Source organism: Vipera berus (assembly GCF_964194415.1).
Source record: "Vipera berus genome assembly, chromosome: 3".
Taxonomy (NCBI): Eukaryota; Metazoa; Chordata; class Lepidosauria; order Squamata; family Viperidae; genus Vipera; species Vipera berus.
In genome coordinates, this window is record NC_138204.1 from 120300056 (window position 1) to 120324917 (window position 24862).

A 24862-nucleotide genomic window follows, 5' to 3' on the forward strand; every position below is an offset into this window, starting at 1 on the left:
GGTCCCTGCAGTTTTCTTGGGAAGGTTTTTCAGTAGTAGTTTGCTACAGAATTGCCTCCTTCCTATGGCTGAGAGAAAGGTGCCTAGCTGGCTTTATGCCTAACGTGGGACTAGAAATGCAATCTCCTGGTTTCTAGCTGGATGCCTTAATCACTACACCAGGGGTAGGCAACCTTGGCTCTTTTATGACTCGTGGACCTCAACTCCCAGAATTCCTGAGCCAGCATGGCTGGCTCAGGAATTCTGGGAGTTGAAGTCCACGAGTCATAAAAGAGCCAAGGTTGCTTATGCCTGCACTACACCAAACAAGCTGTCAAAATGAATTTCAATTAGAAAGAGAAAGAATTTATACAAGTAGCAACAAAGAAAATGGACTTCTTTTTCAAAATAAATAAAAAAGAAGAGACATCGCTTCAAAATGTGTGGGACACAGCTAAAGCATAGTTCAGAAGGTTGGCTATAACCTACATGGCGAAAAAGAATAAAGAAAAAAAGCAACAATACCCAAAGTTAAAGGAAGAATTTATGAAATTGGAATCAGAACTACAAATAGATCCACAAAATAAAACATTTAAAAAAACAAATAGAAATGATAAAACATAAAATAAACCTAGCAGAGGCCGAAAAAATGTTGCAACAAATTAAAAGGGCCAAACAGAATTTTTTTAAAAAGAATACTAATAAACCGGGGAGGTGGCTAGCATATAAACTGAAAAAAGAAAGAGATAAAAAAAATTGATAAACAAACTGCAAGACCTAAAAGGAGATTTAGTTTCAAAATGATATAATTAAAAAATAATCAAAGACTTTTATGAGACACTTTATGATACAAAGGAAACCTGTCAAGAAAGAATAATGCAATCTATAATAAAGTAATATATAAAAAAGCAGATCTTCCAAAAATCCCAGAGAATATACAAAATATTTTAAATGAAAAATATCAATGATGGAGGTGACAGAGGCTATAAAAAGGCAAAAAAATGATAAGACTCCAGGTCCAAATAGGTTACCTGCAGAGCTTTATAGATGTCTACAAGACACACTAAGTCCAATAATGAAAGAACTGTGTAACAAAGTATTTTTAGAGGCTAAAATACCAAATACATGGACAGAAGCTAATATCACTTTAATACCTAAAGAAGACTCAGGCCTGATGCAAATAAACAATTACAGACCAATATCTCTATTAAATGTGGTCTATAAAATTTTTGCTTCAATAGCAGAAAGATTAAAGAAATTTTTGACTGAATTTATACTTACAGACAAAAATGGATTCCTACCCAAAAGACAAATAAAAAATAACAAGAAACATTTTAGACATTTTGGAATATTATGAAATCCATCTGGGGAAGCAGATGGCATTAATATTTCTAGATGCACAGAAGGCTTTTGACAACATAAATTGGCAATTTGTGATTCAACAATTAAGAGAAAATGGATTTTGGAGAAAACTTCATAAATATAATTAAAACAATTTATTATAGACAAACAGCTAAAGTGATAGTAAATGGAGATTTTACAGAAAACTTCAATATCAAAAAAGGCACAAGACAAGGATGTCCATTATCCCCTTTGTTATTTATATTAACACTGAAGGTATTAAACTGAAACATTAGGCAAGATATGGAAATTAAAAGATTGGAGATAAAAGATGAAAAATACAAATTACAAACATTTGCAGACGATCTGGTCTTTATACCAGAAGAACCCCTTAAGACAAGCCTTAAGCTTATGAAAAAATAGAAGAATTTGGAGATGTGGCAGGTCTGAAAATAAATAGTGAAAAGACCAAAGTGATAACTAAAAACCTTACAGAAAAACAAAAAAATCAACTCTCAGAAAAAACAGGTCTCCAAATAGTTAAAAAAATATTTGGGGATTTATTTAACAGCAAGATGTGCAACAATAAAAGAAGACAATTAAATAAAATTACTAAAACTAATAAAACTACACATGGAAAAATGGAAAAACTTACAACTTTCAATGCTGGGGAGAATAGCAACAGTGAAGATGAATATTCTACCAAAATCCTTTTTTTATTTCAAACAATATCTATAAGATTGGGAAAAGACTTCTTTGATGAACTAAATAAATTAATACTGAAATTCATTTGGCAAGGAAAAAACGCTAGAATTAGATTGAAAATGCTTCAAGAAGTGAAAGGAAATGGAGGTTTTGGACTGCAGGCCTGGACTTTATATTATTAAGCAGCTGCCTAAAAGAATGGATAACCCTTAGAAATAAAAGACTACTATACCTAGAGGGACACGATCTACAACTTGGGTGGCATGTCTTCCTATGGTAGGAAGAATAAAATACACAGATATTTTCAATATCATTATATAAGAAATGTACTTTTTTTAGAATGGGAAAAAGTAAAAGAGAAAATTTACCTGAAAATACCTGGTTGGCTCTCAACAATGGAAGCGTTTGTTCACCCAAACCTAACTAACTATGAGAAAATTGTGACTTATAAAGACATTTTAAATAACGAAGGGCGCAGATCCCGCTGGGCTCCGTGGTTCTCTGCGGAGCTCCGGGAGATGAAGCGTCGGAGATGGGGTCTAGAGAGCGGTTGGAGGTCCAGCCGATCCGAACCTGACCGATTGCAGTTAAGAACCTTTATAAGGTCTTATCTTGCGGCGATAAGGATGGTGAAGTCTAACTACTTCGCTGCCCTCATCGCGTCCGCAGATAATCGCCTGGCCGCCCTGTTTAGGGTAACTCGCTCCCTCCTTAATCAGGAGGTGAGGGAGGATCCCTTATGGGGACGAGCCGAGGAGTTTAGTCATCATCTGGCGGACAAAATCGCTCAGATCCGGACCGGTCTGGACTCTGACTGGGCAGAGTCTGACGTGGAGGAATCGGACGGTCTTGAGCATGTTATCTGGACTGAGTTCGATCCTGTTTCCCCTGATGATGTGGACAGGATCATGGGGAGGCTGAGCACCACCACCTGTTTGTTGGATCCGTGCCCCTCCTGGCTAGTTTATGCGGCTCGGGAGGAGACACGAGGCTGGTTCCAGGCAGTAATAACTGCTTCTTTGAAAGAGGGTGTCTTCCCTGCCGCCTTGAAGGAGGCGGTGGTGAGACCCCTCCTCAAGAAGCCTGCCCTGGACCCGGCTGTTTTAAATAACTATCGTCCAGTCTCCAACCTTCGCTTTTTGGCGAAGGTTGTTGAGAGCGTGGTGGCGCATCAGCTTCCTCTGTTCCTGGAGGAAACTGATTATCTGGACCCGTACCAATCGGGTTTCAGGCCCGGATACAGCACGGAGACGGCATTGGTCACGCTGGTGAATGATCTCTGGAGGGCTCGGGACAGGGGTTGTTCCTCTGTCCTGGTCCTATTAGATCTCTCAGCGGCTTTTGATACCATCGACCATGGTATCCTACTGCAGCGTCTCAGGGGGTTGGGAGTGGGAGGTACTGTTTTACGGTGGTTCTCCTCCTATCTCTTGGGCCGTTCGCAGTCGGTGTTGACGGGAGGGCAGAGATCCGCTTCAAGGCCTCTCATTTGTGGAGTTCCTCAGGGTTCGGTTCTCTCTCCCCTCCTGTTCAACATCTATATGAAGCCTCTGGGTGAGATCATTCGTGGTTTTGGGGTGGGGTATCATCAGTACGCTGATGATACCCAACTTTTTCTTTCCACCCCGAACCAACCCAGCGATGCCCTTGCCGTGATGTCCCATTGCCTGGAGGCGGTCCAGGTCTGGATGGGGAGAAACAGGCTTCGTCTCAATCCCGCCAAGACTGAGTGGCTGTGCATATCGGCATCTCGGGTCAACCAGACTATTCCATCTCTAACGATGGGGGGTGAGGTGTTACCCCCCGTTGATAGGGCTCGCAACTTGGGCATCCTCCTGGATTCACGACTCAATTTTGAAGACCATATAGGAGCCGTGACCAGGGGGGCTTTTGCCCAGGTTCGCCTGGTGCGCCAGTTGCGACCCTATCTGGACCGAGATGCCCTACGCACAGTCACTCATGCGCTCGTGACCTCCCGTTTAGACTACTGCAACGCTCTCTACATGGGGCTGCCCTTGAGGACCACTCGGAGGCTTCAGCTGGTGCAGAATGCGGCCACGCGAGTTGTGATGGGGGTTTCCCGATACTCCCATGTAACACCTCTACTCCGCGAGCTGCATTGGCTCCCGGTTGCCCTCTGGGTGAGATTCAAGGTGCTGGTGATGACCTATAAAGCCCTAAATGGCTTGGGTCCGGGATATCTGAGGGAACACCTGCTGCCGGCATCAAGCTCCCTTCGTCCAGTGCGCTCCCACAGGGAGGGTCTTCTCAGGGTGCCACCGGTAAGAGATTGCCGGCGGACGGCACCCAGGGATAGGGCCTTCTCAGTGGGTGCGCCTGCCCTTTGGAACCAGCTGCCAGTGGAGTTGAGGACTGCCCCCGACCTCCGTTCATTCCGACGGGACCTGAAGACCTGGCTCTTCGAGCTCTCTGGCCCAGGCTGAGAATTCTAATTTTAGCTTTAATCTTAATTTTAACTGGGGTTTTATTTATGCAGGGACGAATATAATTTTTTTTAATCTGTTTTTAACTTTTGTATCTTTGTTTTTTAATTTACCCTGTAAACCGCCCTGAGTCCTTAGGGAAAGGGCGGTATATAAATGTGATAAAATAAATAATAAATAAATAATAAATAAATTAAAACACAGACAAGAATTAGAAGAACAGGGTATTGACCTACAATGGTGGCCATATCTGCAAATCCAAACAAGGTATGAAAAAGACATTAAAACATCTGGATTTTATAAAGAACAGACAGAATTTGACAAGATATTACTGACATCAAATGAAAAATTGATTAAGAAACTTTATAAATATATGTTAAGTTTAAAGATGGAAGAGGAACAAGTTAAAGAAACAATGATAACATGGGCAAAGATTTTTGGACATAACAAAGAATTAGAAAATTGGCAAAGCCTTTGGAAAAGAAATTCTAAAATAACAAAAGCAATGGCGTACAAAGAAAATCTATACAAAATGTTCTATATATGGCATTTAACACCAGTGAGGTTAGCAAAAATGTTTAAAAACATATCTAGCAACTGTAGGAAATGTAGACAAAAATCAGGCACTTATTACCATCTTTGGTGGACATGCCCCAAAGCTAAAAGATTCTGGTGAAGAATACACACATAGTTAGAGAAAATGACTAAAAAACATATAGATTTTAAGCCAGAATTATTTTTGTTAGGCATAATTGTAGGAAATTATGAGAAAGGGTGTATATATCTAATTTTACATGTATTAACTGCAGAGAGAATTGTATTCGCTCAATATTGGAAAAACGAAGATTTACCAACCAAGGAAGTGTTAATTAAAAAATTTTTAGATTGTGCAGAAATGGATAGATTGACATTGAAAATGAAAGACAAAGAAGATTCAGTATACTTTAGAACATGGGATACCTTTTACCAATGGTTAGAAAAATGAAGTAGAGAGAAAGGAATTTAACATGTAGTAAGTTAAATGTCGAATCCCGTGCCGAATCCCGAGTGCCGCGGGTCAAATCCCGAGTGCCGCGTAGCAAAGTGAGTGCCTGTTACTCGTCCCAGCTTCTGCCCACCTAGCTGTTCGAAAGCACGTAAAAATGCAAGTAGAAAAATAGGGACCACTACGGTGGGAAGGTAACAGCGTTCCGTGCGCCTTTGGCGTCTAGTCATGCCGGCCACATGACCACGGAGACAAGCGCTGGCTCTTCGGCTTTGAAACAGAGATGAGCACCGGCCCCTAGAGTCGGAAACGACTAGCATGCATGTGCGGGGGAACCTTTATCTTTACCTTAAGTTAAATGTTGGAACCTAGACAATGTGCTGCTGATAAAATATTAAGCACCTCTGATTATAAAAAATAAATATATATTTATAAAAAATGAATTTCAATTAAAAACACATTTTAGGCTGCATCAAAAATACCACTCCCAAATCACAGGAAAAAAATTTCAGAATTGTATCCAATTTGGGGCACCACACTCTAGGAAGGGTTCAGGGAAACTTACTTGGAGAAGGTCAACAAAGATGATCATGGGACACGAACTAAATTTTTCAGAGAAACTGAAAGAACTAGAGATTTTTATACTTAAAAAAAAAACTAAAGAGGGATATGGTAGCACTGTTCAATCATCTCAAAAACTGGCATTCAGAAGACGGCCTGTTCTCTATCACTGCAGAGGTGAGACAAGAGATCATGGTTTTAAGTTTCAGAAAGACATATTTCAAAAGAATATTAGGGAAAATAAGGTCCTACTAGTAGCAGCAATTCAACAGTAGAATCAAATGATGAGCCAATCTTCACTAAATTACTCAAACTGAAGCAAAATAATTATTTGTTGGGGATGTTTTAATTTGTATTTTCCACTCTCAGGAAGGGATGAAACTCATGACTAAACAGCTCGGTTCTACTTAAACTGATTAGAAGAAAAACAAGAGAAATCCTGACGTTTCTAAATTAATACCCAATGAGAACTCTCAAAATGTGTAACAGTAAAAAAAAATTTCCAATCTTGCAACTGAAATTTATCGAAGAAAAATGTTTAGAATCTTATCAGTTCATTTAAATAGAGTTTTAAAAAATCTACAAATATATCCATTAAAATTAAAACCAACCCCAGCACTGCCAGGTTTTCTATCACCACCAAACATTTCAGAGGACAGGAATGGCCTATGCCACCTTTTACTCAACCCCTGTCCCCCATGTAGATATAAACTCCTGTTCCTGTTTCAAAGCAGTATTTTTCTTCTTTTGTCATCTCAGGAGCTGCCAGCCAGTTTGCCCACATCACTTTATTTTGTTTTAGGCCAACCCCTCCACTTCAATTCTTTTGCAGGACCCATTTTTTCCCTCCTTTTCTTACCAAACTCCATTTTCGATTTGTTTATAATGAGAAGTTTCTTATTAGCATTATAGTTATTACACTCACATGCAGAATGTTCCCATTTCAAAAGTCAATAGATTTTTTTTTCCTTTTCTTGAACTATCCACTTTTCTGCTCATCATTTTTCTTTTTTTTAAATTCATGGGTGCATCACTTCATCATAACTTCAATCACTTGGCAGTTTTTTAAAATTACTATTTTTGCTTCCCTAGCTACCAACTAATCTGCTGGGTTCTTTTCCTTTCTCTTTCTTTTTCTTTTCTTTGACACTGATCCACTATTTCATCATTTTTCCATTCATGGGAAATATCCAGTAAAACCCGCTAGCACATTTCAAACAAAAAGCTGGAATCCTCCAGGTGGAGAAGACAGCCGTCTGCTTTCCAGATTGTCAAGTCCTTGCAAAATGTTGCCAAAGGCCTCTCAGTTAGACAGTAGATTTTGTGAAGCCAATTTAATATCAAGCCGACATAAGTAGTTTAAGAATGTCTTGTTGCAAACATTCAAATGAAATTGCTGTTTGTTGCATTTCCATCAAAAGTGGAATTAAATTTAAATGTCTCGAGACAAAAAAAAATATAGGAATCATTGCACTGGACGCTTTTTTAAAATCAAAACACAACCCAAAATGATACACTATAAATTTATCACAATTATTACTAAGACCCAATAACATCAATGCAGATTTCTCACAATGAATATCAAACTAGTATTAAAAAGTAAGGTTAGGTATGGAAACTTTATGTATGAAACACAAAGCAACACAAAGGTGAAAAAGTATCTTATACTCGTTTCCTGCACTAAGATACTCTATTTTATTTGAAATTTAAAATAGCATAAGGAAGATTGAATTTTTTAAAACAGATTAAAAAGAGAATAATAGAGAAGGCATCATGTCTTAATATAAAAGAGAAAATACTTTATTGGTAATCACTTATGATTTGAAAGTTCAATAAACTATACCTATTCAAAATATAAAACCACTTTTTAACAGGGACAAACTAAATTCTTGAATTAAAAGAAAGAATCTAGAAATAAGGTCTGAGGATAGAGTGGGCAAAAAAATTCTCACCATCAAAGCTTTCAGATTGAAGAAAACAATTATATTGCAATAGTATAAATAGCTTTCTCTTTATAGGATATATAAATATGGACCTATAGTGGTACTTTGGTACTCATTGTTAATTGGTTCCAGGAGGTGCCATGAGTACCTAAAACGATGAGTACCGAACAATTTTTCCCCATAAATACTAATATAGTGAGTCACAAGGTAGCCAACAACGACAAGTTCTAGTTTGTGCATTGAGTACCAAACAAATGATGAGTACTGGGACAACATTTACATGCCAAAATGCATTGAGTACCAGATTTGATGACTTTCAAAGCAGTTGAGTACCAAGGTACCACTGTATTTCAGACAGCCATTTGGGTAAATCATGATTTACTTTGGATTTCTGGACTGAATGAGGGAAGATTTGATGATCTGAATTACCCTATCCAACTTTACAATTCTATACAATTCTACCTTTTGTCATCTGAACCAGTACCTAGATTAATGATACTAACAAACAAATCAAAATAATTGCTATATTTCCAGTTGCAACTCATTCATGATGCTCTGATAGGTATTCACAAATACTGTATAAGTTTAAAAAAATATAAACAATACTGTAGAATAAAATCTTTTAGTTACTCATGTATTTAAAAGCTATGTTACAAATCTAACACTTAATTATGGAAAAATATATTGTAACAGTAGTGATTCAAAATCAGTATCAGAGAAATAAAATGTGAACTGAATGTCAAGCACTAAAAAAAGAACCAAAACTCACCTCCTTAGATGCATTTGGAGGCAGTTCTGTACCATTCTGAAGTTCTCCATTATTTGCAAAAACAGGAATGTTCGGACTGAAAATCATGAGGTCGTTCTTGGCACCACACTCTGTATTCACCCCTGCCAGGATGTGGCTGTGGCGATTGGAATAGGACCAGCTGCCCACTTCACTGGTACAGACTAGGGTAGCCATGCCAGGGCCATAAACCATGGTTTCTTTTGCCTTGCAGTGGCATCGCAAGGCCACATAGATGAGAATTGCTAGCAGGAATAGACTGGAAACAGAGCAGATGGCAATGATCAGATAGATGTTGATTGAGCCCACCAGGGGCACAAAGCTCTTCGCTGACCTTCGAACATTGATATCCATTTTGATTGTCTGACCATTTGTCACCAGAGACACACTCAAGGTAGCTGTGGCTGAGAGTTGAGGCTTCCCATGATCCTTCACTAGAACCAACACACTCTGGATTTTGCCTCCTTCTGATTCATCCAGAGGATATTTGGTACTCACCTCACCACTATACTGGCCCACAGACCATGGACCACTGCTTTCTTCAACCAGCTCGTACCTGAGCCACGCATTGTAGCCAGAATCCGCATCCAAGGCATGGATCTTGCCTACAATATGCCCAGGCATCACGGGGACCACTAGATGAATCAAGTTCTCTTCTGTTGATCCAGACACGGCAGGTGCATTGTCGTTCTCATCCAGCACAAACACCTGAAAAGTCGCATTGCCACACAAGGAGGGCATGCCAGCATCCTTGGCTCTCACCTGGAACTCCAGCAGTTTCAACTCCTCATAGTCCAAGGACTGCAGAGCATAGAGCTTTCCACTCTCCGAATGTACAGAGATGTAGCTGGACAATGGCCACAGCTTCTCGTCTATCCAATAGGTGAGCAGGGCATTCTCAGCTACGTCTGGGTCCGAGGCAGATACTGTGAAGATGTGAGCACCAGGGGGATTGTTCTCCTTCACAAAGACTGTGTACGAGGGCTGTGAGAAAGTTGGAGCATTGTCATTTATGTCACCGATAGGCACTAAGAGGCTGATGCTAGAAGACAGTGGTGGAACGCCTTGATCTTCCACTGTCACAACCATCCTGTACTCAGCCACCTGCTCTCGATCTAGGACTTCACCAACGATCAGGGAGTAGTAGTTCTTGAATGTGGACTCAAGTTTGAACGGTACTCCAGAGGGCAAGAGGAAACAGCTGATTTGTCCATTGGTGCCAGAATCCCTGTCAGAAGCACTGAGGATGGCTACCACAGTCCCTGGAGGGGAGTCCTCTGGCAGTGGCACAGAGAGAGAATTGACAGATAATTCTGGAATATTGTCATTCATGTCCAACACTTCAATGAGAACTTTACAATGTCCAGATAAAGTACCCTTATCTTCTGCAACAATTTGAAGTTCATAGAAATTAATATCTTCATAATCCAACTTTCCAATTACTCTGATTTCCCCAGTATCAGAATTTATACTAAACATATTTCTGACTTGTTGAGGTAGGTTATTACTAAAAAAATAAGAGATTTCACTATTAATCCCCTCATCTATGTCTGTAGCATTCAGAGTAATAACTAACGACCCAACAGCTGTATTTTCTAGCAATTTCACCCTATAAACAGATTGGTTAAATACAGGAGGGTTGTCATTTACATCCAGCACATTGATGACCAGCTGAACAGTTCCTGTGAGTTTTGGTTCACCCCCGTCAGTGGCTGTCAGTACTAAATGATGCACAGGCCTCTCCTCCCTGTCAAGTGGAACCTTTAACACAAGTACTACAGATTTACTCCCATCTTCATCATTTTCTGAATCAAGAGCAAAATTTTTGTTTGGGCTGAGCTTGTAATTTAACAGAGCATTAGTGCCAATATCTGCATCAGAGGCTCCTTCTAAGGGGAATCGGGTACCAGATTTCATCAATTCAGCCATGCTCAGGATCTGTTCCCTGGCAGAGAAGACGGGAGCATTGTCATTCATGTCTTTGATTCCCACCTCCACATGGAAGAACCTCAGAGGTTTCTCCACAATCACCTCCAGATGAAGAACACAGTCTGCGGTCTTGGCACACAGCTCCTCCCTGTCTATCCAGGAATTTACAAACAAGATCCCATTCTGCAGGTTTACCTCAAAATACTCCTTCTCTCCTTTGGACAGCATCCGGAACATCCGAGGCACCAGCTCGCTCACCTCCAACCCCAGATCCTGGGCGATGCGGCCCACAAAGGTGCCGTGCTGGGATTCCTCCAGCACAGAATAATGGAGCTGGCCGCTCCCCATTTTCCAGGCGGTCTGGAGCAGAAGCAGCTGCAGCAGCCCCTTCGGCCAGGTAAGCATCGCAGACACAGACACAGCACCCGCAAGCTCTGCTCTTTTTCTCTAAATACCTTGCCTTCAAGGGGTCAGGAGCGGAGCCCACGTAGCGCAGCCATGCTGGTAATTCTTTCATAGGTTGGATCTTGGCTTGTTATGATTTCTCTGGGTTTTTTGTCTTTTGTTTAATAATCCCATTGTGGATCTGGCTGGCAGGAATGTCGGTCCCTTTAAGGGAGGGGCTCTGCATTTTCAGTTTCACTTAAAGGGTTTCCTTAGGAAACAGCGACCTCTTGTGACTGAATTTCAAAATGTAGAGACAGACTTTCCTTCTGTATTCATGAGAAATATCTAATAATCATTCCATCTTCAGTCTCAAATATATTGACTTTTACATAGAGTGCTTGGCTTCATTCGTAAATCTCATATATGCATTTGTTCTTCTTTTACTGTGTACACATTGTTTTAATTAACATACATTTTTGGATAGATATTTTCATTTCTATATATCGCAATGGCAAGTGTACTTGTTTGGCTCTCTTGTTCCCTTCTCCATTGTACAAGGTGACTGTGATGCCAATAAAAGAAGACTGGACTGACTTGAAAGATTTGAACCAAAATTTCAAGATAAGGAACAATATATTGGTAGTGACAAATCCAAATATGTCTCCTGACATTTGTCTATCCATTACCTTCTTACTTACCATAGTACTTAGAAATATGATGTTACATAGATATTTCATCTTATATATTATCCAATAGGCTGTCATATACTGCAATCCATTTGAGCATATGCAGTGTGTATAAATATTATATATTGGGAAGAAATGTTTTTGATCTTGCATGAGCACAGCATCTCTGTGCCACTGAATAAATTAGCATATCTTTGTCTGGCTTCCTTGCTGGCCTCAGGAAGTAAAATTTGCTTCACACATTGCATTTCTAATGTTGCTGTGTTAATATGTTTTCCTGACAAAAATACACAAAGTTTAGGGGTATCTTTTCTGATCAATTAGGTAAAGGTAAAGGTTCCCCCGCACATGCGTGCTAGTCGTTTCCAACTCTAGGGGCTGGTGCTCATCTCCGTTTCAAAGCTGAAGAGCCAGCGCTTGTCCGAGGACGTCTCCGTGGTCATGTGGCCGGCATGACTAGATGCCAAAGGCGCATGGAACGCTGTTACCTTCCCACCGTAGTGGTCCCTATTTTTCTACTTGCATTTTTACGTGCTTTCGAACTGCTAGGTTGGCAGAAGCTGGGACGAGTAACAGGCGCTCACTCTGTTACGCAGCACTCAGGATTCGACCCGCCAAACTGCCGACCATCTGATCGACAAGCTCAGCATCCTAACCCACTGAGCCACCACGTCACTTCTGATCAATTACATCAAATCAAAAGGTTCTGCAAGGATATATTTGGAGACTCTTATTGCTAAATTTTTTATATGAACTTTTGACTTTCAGTAACTGTTATGGGAGAAGAAAAAATGTTTTGCAACTTCTATATGTGGATGATGCAGCTGTCAACTCCAACCCTATACATCTTTAAAAAGCATTGTAAACTTATTGCAGAGAACACAGACTAGCTATTGATTTCCAAAAAAAGTGAAGTAATGTTTGCAAATAGAACTTTAAAAAATACAACTAAATAGCCACAGGAGCCTTAGGGGAGAGTGATCATGCAATATTGGAATTCAACATTATGCAAGCACAAGCAATAGAACATAGTCAAACTAGAGTCTTGGACTTTAAGAGAGCTAATTTCAATACACATATAGCTTGGGAAGGATTCCATGGATGAGAAACCTCAAGGGGAAAACAACTCAAGAAGCTTGGGACATTTTGAAAAGTGAGATTATAAAAGCCAGTCTAGCACAATACCAGTGAAGAAAAAAAATAACAGCTCTCAAAATAAACCAGCATGGCTGCATAAAGAACTCTCTGATAAGTTGAAAGACAAAAAGGACAAGAATAAAAAGTGGAAAGAGGAGCACATACCTAAGGCAGAATATCAGCAAATAGCCCCACCCTGCAAAGATGAAATGAGGAAAGCTAAGGCTCAAAATGAACTAAGACTTGAGACAAAACTCAAAAATAACAAAAAAAGCTTCTTTCAACATGTAAAAAACAAGAAAAAAGTTAAGGAAATGATTGGTCCATTAGTGGGAGAAAATGACAAGAAGATGACAAGCAACGGGGAGAAAGCAGAACTACTTAACTCGTATTTTGCATCCGTCTTTACACACAGGGGAAAAAACAGTCCAACCTATCAAAAACAGTACCGTAAAAAACAGATTAGAAACACAAGTTAAGACAGGCAAGAAAACGATAAGTGAGCACCTGTCCATCCTAGACGAGTTCAAATCACCAGGACCAGATGGATTACACCCCAAGGTTCTGAAGGAATTGGCAGATGTGATCTCAGAACCACTGAACTATATCTTTCAAGGATCCTGGAGCACTGGGTAACTACCAGAGGACTGGAAAAGAGCTGATGTAGTTCCCATTTTCAAAAAAGGGGAAAAAATGGATCCAGGAAACTACAGACCTATCAGCCTGACCTCAATATCTGGGAAGATTCTGTTAAAGATAATCAAGCAATGAATGAGCAAACACCTACAGGCAAACAAAGTCATTACCAAAAGCCAACATGGGTTTGTCAAAAACAGATCATGCCAGACAAAACTTATTGCATTCTTTGACAAGGTGACAAAATTAGTGGACCAGAGGAAGATTGTAGATATAATTTACTGGACTTCAATAAGACATTTGATAAAGTAGACCACAACTTACCATTTGATAAGATAGAAAAATGTGGGTTAGACAGCATCACCACCAGATGGATTCGTAGCTGGCTGACCGGCCGTACTCAGTGTGTGGTCCCCAATGAAACTGCATCTACATGGAGGGAAGTATGTAGTGGTGTTGCTCCAGGGCTCTGTTCTTGGCCTAGTGCTTTTCAACATCTTCATCAATGATTTGGATGAGGGGATAGATGGGGAACTCATCAAATTTGCAGACAACATCAAGCTGGCAGGAATAGCCAACGCTCCAGAATATAGGCTTAAGATACAGAAGGATCTTGACAGACTCAAACATTGGGCCCTATCTAACAAAATGAAATTCAATGGTGAAAAGAATAAGGCTCTACATTTAGGCAAGAAAAACCAAATGTACAGGCATAGTATAGGTGGTACCTTGCTCAACAGTAGTAACTGTGAGAGGGATCTCGGAGTCCTAGTGGACAATCACTTAAATATGAACCAACAGTGTGCTGCAGCTGCCAAAACAGCCAACACAGTGCTAGGCTGCATTAACAGAGGGACAGAATCAAGATAAGATGAAGTGTTAATACCATTTTATAACGCCTTGGTAAGGCCACACTTGGAATACTGCATCCAGTTTTGGTCGCTACGATGTAAAAAAGATGTTGAGACTCCAGAAACAGTACAGAGAAGAGCTACAAGGATATTAGGGGACTGGAGGCTAAAACATACAAAGAACAGTTGCTGGAATTGAGTATGTCTAGTTTAATGAAGAGAAGGACTAGGGGTGACATGATAGCAGTGTTCCAATATCTCAGGGGTTGCCACAAAGAAGAGGGAGTCAAGCTATTCTCCAAAGCGCCCAAAGGCAGGACAAGAAGCAATGGATGGAAACTAATCAAAGAGAGAAGAAACCTAGAACTAAGGAGAAATTTCCTGACAGTTAGAACAATTAATCAGTGGAACAATCTGCCTCCAGAAGTTGTGAATGCTCCAACACTGGAAGTTTTTAAGAAGAGATTGGACAACCATTTGTCTGAAATGGTATATAGGGTTTCCTGCCTGAGCAGTGGTTTGGATTAAAAGACCTCCAAGGTCCCTTCCAACTCTATGTTTATTATAATATTATTATTATCACAGTAACAAGATAATTTCAGCAGTATCATTTCAAATAACAAGGAGAGGTGCTCCACTGTAACAGCCATACACCCATACACACAGAGTATACTAAGCAACTACATCTAAATCTGCTATCAAGATAATGATTTTTTTATTTATAACAGGTGAATAATTAGTTTTAGCAGCTAACAATTTTTATACCAAAGTTTTGACCCAAATTATGTATGGAAATTGGAATATGCCATTATTGGGATAAAATCTTTGAAGTAGGGTCTGGACCTATAATTTTACCCACATTCTTTAATCTTTCCTCCCAAAACCTTCCTTCAAGTCTCTCAATAATTCTCATTTACCTTATTTGCACAAATTTGATAGGTGTTTTGTACAGAACTGGACATATAGTAGTACTTCAAGAGGGTCTAACCAATGCAGAATAGAGTGGTATTACTGCTTCCCATAATTTGAAAACTAAATTTAAATTATTGCAGTCTAAAATTATATTTCTCTTTTTAGTTGTTATGACACACTACTATCTCATGTTCACTTTTAAACTGATCATATTTCTGTTCTCTAATGTACTAGTTGCCCCACCTAAATCATCTGTAATTTTATCATTTTCTTTCACCTCCTTGTTCAGATCACTAATAAAAATGTTGAAAAGAAGACCCATATTCAAGTTTGGTGGTACTTTATCACATGTGAAGCCATGTCTCAACATTTCTCAAAACTGAGTTGAAGTTATATAAATATCTAGCAATGGTTAACTGCACAGCTTTATAGACCTTTATTATTGTCTGCAATTAAATTCTTATCTATGTGTCTGATGCTTTTGTGAAGTTCTTTCCTAGGAAATAAGTTTAGGAACTTCTACTTGGTAATATGCCAAATTTAGGAACTGGTTCCCCCATGAGATTAAGAGGTTACTTCCTTTTGTCTGTCTTTGTTTTAGATTACTGCTCTGTGGTGATAAATTGGGATCTGAAGTTAAGAAGAGAAATAAAATAGAAGTCATTCCACTCATACAAGAACATACAAATAGTTGGAGCTGAAAAAAGAAATATGTGAATGACTCTTAACTCACAACAGAACATAACAAAGTTACACAGAAGGAAACTGTATAGAGCTACATTTGTCTTTAAAAGTTGTTTTTCATGATTTACACTCTTTTAAAAAGACAGAATTAATGCAAATAAAAACTGTACTGGATAAGGGAAATAATGTTTTGTAAATGAAGCAAAGAATTGATTATTTCTTTCACATAATGGCAGAATTAAGTTTTACATTAAAAAAGAAATCATACAGCTTGATGCTTCTGCGGGCAATATGTCAGGGTTGAAAATAAATAAAGATATACTGACATATTTACAGTGCTAACTTCCCGGAAATAATATATATAATTTTTAAATATTCCTTACAATGCCAAGCAAGATCCATCTATAATTATCCTTATACAGGAATTTCTACTTAAGATCTTTTCACTACAGCTAGAATACAAGTTGGAAATTGAAACTGTTTATTAGACATACGTCTGCTTCCATTTGTACAGAAACCCCACTTTCTTTGGGATAGATTTTTAAGATCTACAAAATGGGATCATATCTTGCATCTCAACAAGTTAGAACTTTCAGTGAAATTTAAAGGTGATTATTTTTTCCAATGCTTTTTTTGTAAAAGAAAAAGGTGCCGGAACCCACACATGTCATACAACCCGCCTTGCCTACCCTACAAGGTTCCATCCAAAAAAGGTGCCGGAACTCCGTTCTGAGCGTTCTATGAGAAAAAAAGCCCTGATTTTTTTCAGATCTGCTTTCAGCGATAATTCTGAAATCCAGGCAATTTAACAAAAATGTGTTTGGCAGAAAAGCAAGAGAGGATCAAACATATCTTTCTCTCCAGTGATTTTTCTTTACCCTTGGATTCTGAAAAGGTTGTTCTTTTTATCCAGAGAAGTTTATTGAACCACTTGGATAGTTGAGGGGAGAGAATTGTACACTATATTTTCAATATGTTTGAAGTCAAGGCAGAACAAGTTCTTTTGTTTTGGTTTTTAGCTTCTTTCTCTTTTTAGTTTTTGCTTTGCATTTTTGTTTTATTTTTAAGACTTACTGCTATGTATCATACCATGTAAGAAACGTATCAACAACATTTGACTATTAAAAATTGCAAACTAAACCAACAGTCTTCAACTAAGATATGTTTTTAAACCTATTAACTAAACTTATTAAACCTAGCAACTTAATAATATTTTAAAAGTAACCCTCCAGATCTCACATCGTGACCACATCACTAATGAAGACGTACTACAAAGATCAGATTTAGAAGACCTATTGAGAACTGTGAATGAACATCAAATGCAGCTTATTGGCCGCAGCTTACCTGTGCATAAAGATTGGCATCCAAAAATTGCACTACGTTGGATGCCTTCTGGAGAAAAGAGGAAACCATGCTGGCCTCGGAAAACCAGGCACCAAACACTTAGAGCAGTAGTAGCAAACCTAGGGCACACGTGCCAGAGGCGGCACTCAGAGCCCTCTCTGTGGGCACATGTGCCATTGCCCCAGCCCTGCCTACCCCCACGGTCCCCTCCTCACCAGCAATGACCCTGGAGGACAGTTACCCCCAGGCACAGCCCACGTGGAGCAGCATAGCCAACAACATGGCAGCCGGGCAGCAGGGACAAGACTCCGCCCTCACACCCCATCACATGCAGTTGATGCTGTGGGGTGTGGGCAGAGGGCATGGCAAACATGGTGCTGCTGGGCCACCTGGGCGATCTGTGGCAGGCCGTGGAGGCAGTGAGTGGCCCTGCGGGTGGGTGGGGTGGGGACGGAGCGGGGGCAGGGTGGGGGCAGGGTGGGGCAGAGCAGGGGCAGGCTTGGGGGCGGGGGAGGTTTTGGGGCAGTCTCTAAAAGGTTCACCATCACTGACTTAGAGGAAGATCTTAAGACTACTAAGGTCCCTTGGGGCGATGCCAAAGATGCGGGGAATGATCAAAATAGCGGGCAAACTTTTGCTGCCCAGCGTGCTCCGCACAGGGCCTGATATGGTGATGAATCCATGTCCAGACACAAATAACGGGTTAAAAAAGAGGCATTATTGTCTGTGAAGAAGTTTCTTATCTGAATGAACTGTGTTTATGATACTACTGGGGAATTCTTAAAGAAATGAAAGAAGAAAGGGTATTACTACTAATATCCCATCTGTTTATTAGATGAAATATAAACAGAAGAATGATGATTGATGTGCAAATCAATTTCTCGATGTAGAAAAGAACTAATACATGCAATTTTGGCTATTCATTTACGATCAAAACGTCAAACCTACTTTATGCAAGTATGTATGGAGAGTCCTCGTTTAGCAACCAAAATTAGGACTGGCAACTCAGTCATTACATTAAATGGTCGCCAAGTAAAACTTACTGTGCTTATGATCTTCCTTCAGGTTTCCTTTCCTTATAGACCTGTGAGAGTCATAAATGTGAGGACTAGTCACAAAGTTACTTTTTCATCACTGTTTTAACTGCGAACAGTTGTTGCACTAGACTAGGGGAGTCAAACTCACAACATCATGTGACAACTCGTGATGTAACACGGCTTTTTTTCCGCCAATGAGGTGGGCGCGATTTCACTATGATGCATCTGGCCTGCGGGCCGGCAGTTTCACACCCCTGCACTAGACCAAAGACTCACCAAGGACTCCCCTGTAGTGCAAAATCAGAATCTATGTTCCCATTTTCACTGAAAAGGATTTTTTTTAATTTGAAAGGACTTTGATGTATTAAAATGTACTTTAATTACTTAAAAGTAATGAAATTATCTAATTTATTTTTTTTAAAAAAATATAAGTAGAAATGTCACTTTTTAAAAACAAAAAGAATTTAACAATGAAGAATATTTTTTTCAGTAGGTGAATTATAAACAAAAGATCAAAATAGCAGAGTGCAGTGAAGATCTTATTTATTTTTTACTTTTGAAAGACAAAACTAGTCACTGTTAAATAAATTTTCGAAAAGGATCTTTTTCTATCAACCCATTCCAAAAAATATTTCCCTGGAAATAAAAATTACTTATTTTTTTATTTATATATTGTGATATTAGGGATAACGATTATCAGAAGACACGTTTTGTACACAGATGATCCAAAATATGATTTTGAATGGATGTCAAAAACTCTAAAACCAGACCAACTCACCTCTTTAGCTGAATCTGGGAGCAATTCTGTCCCATTCCTAACTTCCCCATTATCTGCAAAAACAGGAATGTTGGGACTGAAAATCATCAGGTCGCTCTTGGCACCAGCCTCTGCGCTCACCCCTGCCAGGATGTGGCTGTGGCGATTGGAATAGGACCAGCTGCCCACTTCACTGGCACAGACCAGGGTGGCCATGCCAGGGCCGTAAACCATGGATTCCTTTGCCTTGCAGTGGCATCGCAGGGCCACGTAGATGAGAGTGGCCAGCAAGAAGAGGCTGGAAACAGAGCAGATGGCAATGATCAGATAGACGTTGATCGAGTCCACTAGGGGCATGAAGGTCTCTCCTGATATTGGATGTTGATTATACTTTTTAATGTTCTCGGTACTTGTCACCAGTGACACACTCAGTGTGGCAGTGGCTGAGAGCTGAGGTTTTCCATGGTCCTTCACCAGAACCAGAACACTCTGGATTTTGCCTCCTCCTGACTCATCCAGAGGATATTTGGTACTCACCTCACCGCTATACTGCCCCACAGACCATGGACCGTTGCTTTCTTCAAGCATTTCGTACCTGAGCCACGCATTGTAGCCAGAATCTGCATCCAAGGCATGGATCTTGCCTACAATATGCCCAGGCATCACGGGGACCACTAGAAGAATCAGGTTCTCTTCTGACGATCCTGACAGGGCAGGTGCATTGTCATTCTCATCCAGCACAAAGACCTGAACAGTCACATTGCCACACAAGGAGGGCATTCCAGCATCCTTGGCTCTCACCTGGAACTCCAGCAGTTTCAACTCCTCGTAGTCCAAGGACTGCAGAGCATAGAGCTTTCCACTCTCCGAATGTACAGAGATGTAGCTTGACAATGGCCACAGCTTCTCGTCTATCCAATAGGTGATCAGGGCATTCTCAGCTACGTTTGGGTCCAAGGCAGATACTGTGAAGATGTGAGCACCAGGGGGATTATTCTCCTTCACAAACACTGTGTAGGAGGGCTGTGGGAAAGTTGGAGCATTGTCATTTATGTCACCGATAGGCACTAAGAGGCTGATGCTAGAAGACAGTGGTGGAACACCTTGATCTTCCACTGTCACAACCATCCTGTACTCAGCCACCTGCTCTCGATCTAGGACTGCACCAACAATCAGAGAGTAGTAGTTCTTGAATGTGGACTCGAGTTTGAAGGGTACTCCAGGGGGAAAGAGGAAACAGTTGGTTTGTCCATTGGTGCCAGAATCCCTGTCAGAAGCACTGAGGATGGCTACCACAGTCCCTGGAGGGGAGTCCTCTGACAGTGGCACAGAGAAAGAATTCACAAATATTTCTGGAATATTGTCATTTATATCCAACACTTCAATGAGAACTTTACAGTGCCCTGATAATGGAGAATTGCCTTTATCTTCTACAACAATTGGAAGTTCATAGAACTTACTTTCTTCATAATCCAATTTTCCAATCACTCTGATTTCCCCATTATCAGAATTTATACTAAACATCTTTGTGACATGAAGAGCTAAGCTATCTGTAAAAAAATAAGAGATTTCCCTATTAATCCCCTCATCTATGTCTGTTGCATTCAGAGTAATAACTAACGACCCACTAGCTGTATTTTCTAGCAACTTTATCCTATAAACAGATTGGTTAAATACAGGAGGGTTGTCATTAACATCCAGCACATTGATGACCAGCTGAACAGTTCCTGTGAGTTTTGGTTCACCCCCATCAGTGGCTGTCAGTACTAAATGATGCACAGGACTCTCCTCCCTGTCAAGTGGAACCTTTAACACAAGTATTACAGATTTACTCCCATCTTCATCATTTCCTGAATCCAAAACAAAATGGTTGTTTGGACTGAGCCTGTGGGTTAACAGCGCATTAGTACCAATATCTGCATCAGAAGCCCCTTCCAAGGAGAACTGGGTACCTGTTATCAGTTCTGATATATTCAGGATCTTTTCCCTGGCAGAGAAGACAGGAGCATTGTCATTCATGTCTTTGACTTCCACCTCCACATGGAAGAACCTCAGAGGTTTCTCCACAATCACCTCCAGATGAAGGACACAGTCTGCGGTCTTGGCACAAAGCTCCTCCCTGTCTATCCGGGAATTTACAAACAAGATCCCATTCTGCAGGTTTACCTCAAAATAGTCCTTCTCTCCTTTGGACAGCATCCGGAACATCCGAGGCACCAGCTCGCTCACCTCCAACCCCAGATCCTGGGCGATGCGGCCCACAAAGGTGCCGTGCTGGGATTCCTCCAGCACAGAATAATGGAGCTGGCCGCTCCCCATTTTCCAGGCGGTCTGGAGCAGAAGCAGCTGCAGCAGCCCCTTCGGCCAGGTAAGCATCGCAGACACAGGCACAGCACCCGCAAGCTCGTTCTCTTTTTCTTTAAATACCTTGCCTTCAAGGGGTCAGGAGCGGAGCCCACGTAGCCCAGCCATGCTGGCAATGCTTTCATAGGTTGGATCTTGGCTTGTTGAGATTTCTGTGTTGTTCGATCTTTCCCTTGCGGATCTGGCCGGCAGGAATGTCGGTCCCTTTAAGGGAGGGGCTCTGCATTTTCAGTTTCACTTAGAGGGTTTCCTTAGGAAACAGCGACCTCTTGTGGTTATAATTCAAAATGAGAAGCGGACCTCCATTCTTTATTCAGCGCCTGAGCTTCTTTTTCTTTCGAGGTCTATGACCAGAATTACTTTTCGAATTACCTGTCTGAGTCTTAGCTGGAAATGTAGCTCTTGAATCTTTTAGGCAAATGACAAGCAGGGCAAGTTCTCAAACTCATGTGATATCTTAACTGACTTTACTCCTGAAACATATTTTTGATTTCAAGACAGAAATTGACTGGCTCAGTCTTCCATTGGACATAGGATTTGTTTTAACTGAGGGCACTTTTCTAAATTTAGAAGTATATTCCTATTTTTTTTGCCATAATCCTGTGAATAATATTGCACAAAGGCAAGTATCTGATACCACTTAAGAATGTGACAATTGTTACATAGTTAGGTCACCTAACCCTCTTTTTGAACCTCATGTGATCATTCATAACCTCCACTTTAATGAGTTTTTTTAGAAGAAGCAGTTTTACCTGATGCAATGATATATACTGGTGAAATAGATAATTAAGTTTCTGCACTAATTTGTATTTCTAAAGCAGGGGTGTCAAACTCAATTTCATTGAGGGCCGCATCAGCATTGCGGTTGCCCTCAGGGGGCCAGGTGGGTATGGCCTGGGTGGGCGTGGCCTACTGGGTGGGCGCAGCTAGAGTGCGTATGGCCTACTGGGTGGGCGTGGCCAGCTCTACATCGTTCGCATCAAGGGTGCCTATGGGGGCCTGGCCAGGAGTGGGACAGATCTGAGGGTCTCTGGCAGAAGGAGGCTCTCTGGGCCAGGGCCAAGGCAGTGGGAGCCGTTCCCTCACTGTTTCCAGGATGGCTTTGCGGGCCGCATGAAACCACTTCGCGGGCCGGATCTGGCCCCCGGGCCTTGCGTTTGACATGTCTGTTCTAAAGGGTAGTAATTTTTGGTCCTTTCCATTGATTAGCCTGTTATAACCCTTTTTTAGCATCACTCAGCTATTGCCGAGTCTAAAAAAATGTTATTTCTTACCACTGTTATATTGCCAAAATAATCTTTAGGTGATTCTAGAAGACATTCTAAGTCACTAGTCGCTAGGTTTCTTGCAACAATTTCAGATTCTGTTAATGTACCCTAATAATAAAATTGGAGCTAGTACTTCTGGGAATGCTTCTTATCTGGCTTACCTTGTAAGAATGACATATCTTGCAAGTCTTAAGGTACAATGTTTTCCCCCTTGCCTTTACAATCCAAGAAACTAGAGAGACATCTGTTACACCCCCATTGCTTCCGGGAACTCAACTGCTGTTTGTCTGACCTTTGTCTCATCTATAGCTCTTCTGTCTCCTAAGAGACAGAATATTTTTTTCCACTGTATATTCCTTTTTGTTAATAGTCAGTCCTAAAAGATGAAAGCTACTACCCCCCCGTGTCAAAATCTTCATTATCAACTCCAAGCCTGGTTAATGTACATGTCATTAGTTTAGTCTTCTTTAATTGCAGGCCAATTTTTTTCAATATGATTTTCATTACTAAAGTTTTCAGATCATTCAGCTGTTCAGCTGTCAAAGTAATATTATCAGCGTAATGCAGGGACGCGGTGGCTCAGTGGGTTAGGATGCTGAGCTTGTCAATCAGATGGTCGGCAGTTTGGCGGGTCGAATCCCGAGTGCCGCATAACAGAGTGAGCGCCTGTTACTCGTCCCAGCTTCTGCCAACCTAGCAGTTTGAAAGCACGTAAAAATGCAAGTAGAAAAAGAGGGACCACTACATTGGGAAGGTAACAGCGTTCCGTGCGCCTTTGGCGTCTAGTCATGCCGGCCACATGACCACGGAGACATCCTCAGACAAGCGCTGGCTCTTCGGCTTTGAAACGGAGATGAGCACCGGCCCCTAGAGTCAGAAACGACTAGCACGCATGTGCAGGGGAACCTTTACCTTTACTTTTAATGCAGGCTATTGATGTTTCTTCCTCCAGTTTTAAAACTGTCTTCATGTTCTTTCAGTCTGGTTCCAATATACATTCAGTCTATAGGTGAAAAACACAAGGGGAGAATATACAGGTTTGTCTCACTTCTTTGCTAATCTGGAGTGAGTCTCACCATGCTCCTTCCAGACTGTGACTTCCTGACATCTTTGTTTTTCTTGCCCTTGACTTCTCTTCCCTTTTTTGGTAATTTCCAAGGTTCTGATATCCATATTCTCTCATATTTCTTGGTCTTTGGCAGTCTCTTTTCACATTCATCCTTAACAACTTCTTTGATTTCATTCAAGCAGTTCCTCTGCTTCCTTATCAATGAGGTTAAGAATTTCAAAGTGATTCTGGATATTCTTCATGAAAATGGTAGGTTATGATTATATCATGGAAACTGGTTGTGTTTCTTTTTTACCTAGAGCTTGAATTTTACTTGGAACTTCCAATTGTCTGTGTTCTCCATGGAATGATAGTCACGTATATAGGCATCATTTTGATTGCTAGAAGACTATGTTAGCCAAGAAGAAATTTTTCTATGGGCAGATATTGAAAAGTGGTTCTCCTGCATCATTTTGGTTTCCTAGGCCACACAGTTAAATTACATCACCCTCAATTATTTCCAGTTGTAACATTCTAGTCCCCAACCATAGACAACACATCTTACTAGAATTGTTTTATTTCAGTCTGAACATGACCATAAAATTCATCAACCTCTTTTTCTGCACTAGTGCCTGCAGCTTAAACTTGGATGATCATCATATTAAAAGGTTCTCCACAAAGCCTAATTATTCAGTTATTGTGACTGCTTTCTATCCAAGTACTGTTCTTACTCTAACCTTCCTGATTCCTTCCTTGTCTTTCATGTCCAGAGCAGTAAATAGTATGATCTTCTGACTGAAAGTGTCCAGTTCTGATCTATTTCGGTTATCTGATCCTAAGATGTCAATGTGTACTTGATTAATTTCATCTTTCACTATCTTAAAACTTTCCCATATTCATGACTCCTAGGTTTCATGTTCTCACTATAATTCTGTCTTTACATCTTGATTTTATTTTCTTGCATAGCAACGTCAGCAATTAGACATCCTAAAAAACTTTAATCTAGTCATGTCATAAACACCATTAATGTTCTAAAAGATCCCCAGCTCTTCCTTAGTAGCCTGTTGGAATGTCATT

At 40.5% G+C, this 24862-nt stretch overlaps 2 protein-coding genes across 2 annotated transcripts in view; both read right to left on the bottom strand.

The window, feature by feature from the left end:
- The window catches only part of LOC308666662 (protocadherin alpha-5-like), a gene marked incomplete at its 5' end in the record, with an annotated part of 153128 nt that overhangs the window by 90914 nt on the left and 37352 nt on the right, over positions 1-24862 (bottom strand). The gene's annotated exons all lie outside the window — the stretch shown is intronic.
- On the bottom strand, positions 19010-21481 carry LOC308665518 (protocadherin alpha-3-like; the record flags this gene model as incomplete). The annotated part of the gene is made up of 1 exon (XM_081323580.1): positions 19010-21481. The coding sequence occupies one exon, from the start codon at positions 21479-21481 to the stop codon at positions 19010-19012; it is 2472 nt and encodes an 823-aa protein (XP_081179706.1).